The sequence below is a fragment of the Ixodes scapularis genome, unplaced genomic scaffold (genome assembly GCF_016920785.2).
Source record: "Ixodes scapularis isolate PalLabHiFi unplaced genomic scaffold, ASM1692078v2 PGA_scaffold24__2_contigs__length_7659602, whole genome shotgun sequence".
NCBI lineage: Eukaryota > Metazoa > Arthropoda > Arachnida > Ixodida > Ixodidae > Ixodes > Ixodes scapularis.
In genome coordinates this window covers 4,258,337-4,264,375 of record NW_024609851.1, presented here as the reverse complement: position 1 = coordinate 4,264,375, position 6,039 = coordinate 4,258,337, and the positions used below count along the sequence as shown (strand labels likewise).

Genomic DNA, 6,039 nt, shown 5'->3' with positions numbered 1-6,039 from the left:
TGTTATACGGGGAATTCACAGACTCGTCCCAGGGAGGCCTAAATGATCATTCAAAGTGTAGGGACTGGACGCACCGATGCGAGTCCAGTCTCGGCACAGGAAAAGAGAAAAAGACGCGCGCGCTAGCTATACGCTCACGCGCTCACGAAGAGCAGTTCCTGACGAGACTACACTGAAATAGAACGTTGTTGTGGAACGTTCGTCTCCTGCCTGTTTCTTTCACCACATTTGGTGACCCGGACGTGATCGCCAACTAGAACGGGTGAAATGCAGCAAGGAGAGCCTTCGGACCTGCCGCCAGCCACTGTTGTAGCAGCCGCAGTCCGCCTTCCACCGTACTGGGACCGCAATCCGCGAGTTTGGTTCCTGCAAGCGGAATCACAATTCCACCTCGCTGGGGTAACCACACAAGGTCGGAAGTACCACCACGTCGTCTCGGCTCTTTCACCAGCTGCCGCCGACGATGTCTACGACGTTCTGGCAAATCCCTCTCCAGCAACACCGTATGACCAACTGAAGAATGCTCTTCTCCAGCGCACCGAGATTTCGGAACGCTCCCGCGTGCAGCAGCTTCTTTCGGCGGAAGAGCTCGGGGACCGGCGGCCACGCCAGTTGCTGCGACGCATCACCCAGCTTTTTGGAGAGCGCGCTAACAATCTGGACGACGTATTCCTCCGCGAGCTGTTTTTGCAAAGGCTACCTTCCGATGTCCAGATGGTTTTGGCAACAGCAACAACATTGGACCTCACCGGACTTGCCGCGCTGGCCGACGCCGTGATGGAGATGACCACTCCCTCCGTCGCCAATGTTACCGTGGCTCCACAGCAACCAATAGCCCTGGACTCTGGATCGGCCGCCAACAACCAGCATCCCCAGGCCAACATCGAGCAACTTTGCCAACGTTTGGAGCAGATCGTCGTCGCAGCTACAGAAGGCGCGCCCCACCCGCATGAAACACGTCGCAGACGTTCGACATCTCGTTGGGCACGCGGCGAATCGACATCTCGTCAGACACGCAGCGCAAACACACGATCACCGAGCCCTTCCGGGGCCTGCTACTACCACCGCCGCTTCGGTGCCAACGCCCGGCATTGCCTCCACCCCTGTTCATGGCAGGGAAACAGGCCGGCCGACCTCTAGAGGCGACGAGTGGTCAGGGCCTCGACGAAAGTCGCCTTTTCTACGTGTGTGACAGAGCCACAAAGAACCGGTATCTCGTCGACACCGGAGCCGAGATCAGCGCAGTTCCAGCAGCGCGTGCCGACCGTTCCTTGACACCGATCTATTTTCTGCGCGCAGTGAACAACAGCGCCATCCCAGTCTACCGAGAACGGTCGATCACCCTTAACCTCGGCCTCCGACGGGTTTTCCGGTGGATCTTCCTGGTGGCCGACGTCAGTCAAGGAATTCTCGGCGCGGACTTTCTCAACCACTACAAACTCCTCGTGGTTGTTAGAAGCAGGCGACCGATAGACTCCACCACGCGACTTTCCATCCATGGTATCGCAACGGACGACAATGCAGCCTACACCTCTGCCTGCACAATCCCGGAAGGAGCGTTCAAGACTTTGCTGAGTAAGTTTCCGAGCTTTACTCAGTCATCTGATTGGACCAAACCCGTCTCGCACGACGTACAACACCACATCGTGACGACAGGACCAACTGTTTACTGTCGTCCCCGCCGTCTAGCCCCAGAGAAACTCCGCGATGCTCGCCAAGAGTTTGAACACATGTTGGACCTTGGCATCATCCGACCCTCGCCTAGCAGCTGGGCGTCTCCAGTACACATGGTGTCGAAGAAAATGGAGAATGGCGGCCGTGTGGCGATTATCGTGCCCTAAATAAAAACACTGTACCGGATAGGTACCCTCTACCTAACATTTAGGATTTCACGGTGAACCTACAAGGCGCGAAGATCTTCTCGAAGATTGATCTGACGCGGGCCTACCACCAAATTCCCGTGGCCAAAGAAGACATCCCGAAAAACGCGATCACGACACCGTTTGGACTTTTTGAATTTCTCCGCATGCCCTTTGGCCACAGAAATGCGGCTCAGTCATTCCAACGGTTCATCGACGCTGTCCCACGAGGGTTACCTTCTGTCTTCGCGTACGTAGACGATTTGCTCATAGCCAGCAAGTCATCGGTAAAGCACACGACCCCCTTGGACCTCCTCTTTGAACGACTGCGCAGCCACGGCATTGTCATCAACGCCGCGAAAAGTGTGTTCAGAGTTCCGTAATTGGAATTTCTTCGTCATCGGCTTGACTTCTCGGGCATTCGTCCATTGCCATCAAAGATTTCCCGAGGCCGACTTCGACCACCAAACTTCGCCAGTTTCTCGGTTTGGTAAATTTTTACCGACGTTTTGCTCCGAACTGCGCCAAACTGCTCGAACATGTTGAGGTCCTCCAAACGAAACAAGAACGAAAAAAGTCGTCCCTTCCTTGGAACGAAGATGCGGAACGCGCTTTCGGCGAGGTAAAGAACTCACTGGCAGAAGCAACAATGCTAGTACATCCTAAGCATGATGCCCCAACATCGCTGATGACTGACGCATCTGCCACAGCCGTAGGAGCGGTGCTACAACAAAACGTCGACGGAGAGTGGCGGCCGATTGGTTTCTTTTCTAAGAAACTCAAACCAGCGCAAACGCGCTACAGCGTTTTCGGACGTGAGCTATTGGCTGCCTACTTGGCTGTACGACACTTTCGACATTTCGTCTAGGGACGACCATTTACCATATGGACTGACCACAAGCTTCTAACTTACGCCATCAGAAATTCCGGGTCTCATTACACAACACGTGAGATTCGCCAGCTAGCCTTCTTGGCTGAATTCACAACGGACATTCGGAACCTTAAAGGAGTTGGCAACGTCCCCGCTGATGTCCTCAGCCGGATCGACGCCGTGAACACCCCAGCCTGTTCTGTTGTAGACTTGGAGTTGCTAGCCGGTCTACGGACCACCGACGAAGAATTGCAAGCCCTGCGCAGTTCATCCACGTCAATGCAACTGCGGGATGTAAGCTTTCCAGATGGCACGACCGTGATCTGTGACCTGTCAACGGGAACGCCTAGGCCTTTTGTACCACATGAACTGCGACGACAGCTTTTCGAAGCGATTCACTGCTTGTCGCACCTGGGTATACGAGCATCCCAGAAGCTCCTGTGCGACCGCTACGTCTGGCCCCGGATAAAATCCGACGTTCGTGAATGGGTGCGTTCCTGCATCGCATGCCAGTGCGCGAAAGTACAGCGGCATCCGGTATCACCAAGTCGACAATTCCTACAGCCTGACAGCCGTTTCAACAAAGTACATCTGGACCTGGTAGGACCCCTATCGATTTCTCAGGGACAGCGCTATCACACGATAGCCAGAGGCAACCCCACTGCCCGATATCACTGCCGCCACCGTCGCTGAGGCGTTTATCGTTACGTGCGTATCCCGGTTTGGATGCCCCTCAGAGATTGTCACCGACAGGGGTCGACAATTTGAATCGGTACTCTTTGCCGAGCTCACTCGATTTCTCGGAATCAACCGTTTGAGAACGACTGCCTACCACCCCCAGTCCAACGGTATGGTAGAACGATTTCATCGACATTTGAAATCGGCCCTGGCAGCTCAGTGTAGTCCCTCGGATTGGTTTCGTCGTCTCCTCCTTGAGCTTCTTGGAATCCGGACAGCCTTAAAGGCGGACATCGGATGCTCCACCGCCGAGCTGGTGTACGGCACTGCACTTCGCTTGCCATCAGATTTTCTTGAAGTGGAACTGCCTCAACAACAAAGGCAGTTGAACTATGTAGAACTGAAGCAAATTTTTATCAATTTGCGACCGGTGCCTACACGGCAAGGAACTTCAAAGTCTCCCTACGTGACCCAGGACCTCCAAAACGCCACTCATGTTTTCGTACGACAGTCGCAAAAGAAGCCACTGCGCCCACATTACATCGGACCTTTTCCAGTTGTCGAAAAGAGAAGCGACACGTTTGTCCTGCGTGTCAACGGCAAGAATGACACCGTTGCATTTGAGAAACTAAAGCCGGCACATATTGAGCAAGCGCATGTGCAGAAAATAGCGCTACGTGACATCGACCAGACGGCAGACAAAAGCCAACTTCGTTCGCACTCGAATGTTTGTGTGCTTTGATCGTTCGTCCTACCTTCTCTCTAAGGGGGGGGCATATCTGTAGGGACTGGACGCACCGACAAGCGAGTCCAGTCTCGGCACAGGAAAAGAGAAAAAGACGCGCGCGCTAGCTATACGCTCACGCGCTCACGAAGAGCAGTTCCTGACGAGACACCACTGAAATAGAACGTTGTTTTGGAACGTCCGTCTCCTGCCTGTTTCTTTCACCACAAAAGGATATTTTTGTGTCAGTGAGCCAAACATTATCTCCAATATTTGGCGCTGTACTCAGAATCAAATTGGTTACTACTTTCATCCGGATGTAGTGCCTAACAAATAATTAAGCTGATTCGAAATGTTTTTAGAATATTTAAACGATAGATGGACAGTTTAGAAAATGAGCGAGTTACTGTATTTAACGTATGTTTGGCATGCAAATGAGCAGCAAAATCAAATCAAAAATTGATATTGTTTTTTTTTAATTACATGTTGAGTACAAGGCTTACTAGTTTTAAGACTAATTGCATGTCGAGTATCTGCTGCCTGGTATATTGGCTTCATAGCAAGCGGGCGGTCCAGCCGATCCGAGTATAATCCCAGATCAATTGCCGAGGGTTCACGTCTTGTCCACTTGATGGACGGTGATGCGGAGCTGAATAGCAGCCCCGAGAGAAGAAACAGGGTAAACAGTGATGCATGTTTAGTAAATAGGTTTTACCAAAACTATATATTATGACCCTAATAAAATTATAATGTAACATGACGGGCACTACAATGCTCTTGGTGAGATATACAGTCTCTATCATTAAAAGAGAACTACTGGAAGCACATAGCCGTGACGGCGGCGGTCCGGTGCGCAATGTGCACTCAGCGAGATTCCTTTCTGCGTCATGGGAAGGGCACTCACTAGGGCTCAACTGGGCCTGAACGCGCTCAACAGTTTTTGGTTTAGGTTTAGTGGAAAACTTCACTTCGTCGGCGTCATGCCAAGATATATGGTCCCGAAGGTTCGAAAAAAGCATACTCATCCCTTTTTTATCAGTTGTCTCTGGTGCAAAATTTCAAAATGTGTACTGCCAAAAAAAAGAAATCAAAGTTACACCCATTTTGTATACTTGAAAAATAAATATGTTGAAGTGCGCATTTATTAATTAGAAGGATGGCATGAACGTCGTGTTTTAACATTTAAAATATTTGCCTTGACACAAGCCAATCTCTCTCAGAGAGCCATTTTAGAATTAGTAGCCGTGACATGATGCTAATAAACTTCTCCCCACCGCAAAACCGAAAACTGGTAAGGGTGCGTTGTGCTTTAACTGAGCCCGGAGCGAATTCTTCTTTGGGCAGATTGGAATCGCACGGAGCGCACGCAGCCCCTGCCAGCCACTGCCTCGGCCAGGCACTCCCAGTGAGCATTTTATATTGCAGGAGACTACATCAGACAGGAACTACAAAACTCTACAGTGACAATCAAAGTTTCTTTCTCTTTCTATAATACCACTGTCAGTCAATCCGATATAAAAGTCATAGCACTCCAATGTGAGCATGACATTCAACATGCAATACTGTGGTAGGTTGCTTAGATTGCTTGTAAGAGGATTTTAATTTTCCACAAAAGTAAATGTTTTGATTCAAAGCTATAAGCAGAACTTCCCTTTAAAAAATGTTTTCTATCTGCTTTTTTTAATAGATAGAAATGCTTTTGATATTTATGTTGCCTTGCTGTAAGATTACAATATAAAGAGTGTCAACTTCTACTGACCACCCTCAAAATATAAACCACAAGAAACTAATTCCCTAGTAATTAAAACGCCACGGAAGAAAAGCAAATTAGAGGAACATGCAGTCGGGTTTGATTAAATTGAATTAATAAATAAAACTAATGAAAGTCATATTCGCGTGAGAATGTA

At 50.0% G+C, this 6,039-nt stretch overlaps 1 protein-coding gene across 1 annotated transcript; it reads left to right on the top strand.

Moving 5' to 3' along the window:
* Window positions 1–330: 330 nt before the first annotated feature.
* Window positions 331–5,703, top strand: LOC121046870 (the record flags this gene model as incomplete). Its single annotated transcript, XM_042291163.1, has 2 exons — window positions 331–934; window positions 5,558–5,703. Coding segments are annotated over 2 exons (750 nt in total), but the record flags the coding sequence as incomplete, so codon positions are not given.
* Window positions 5,704–6,039: the final 336 nt, after the last annotated feature.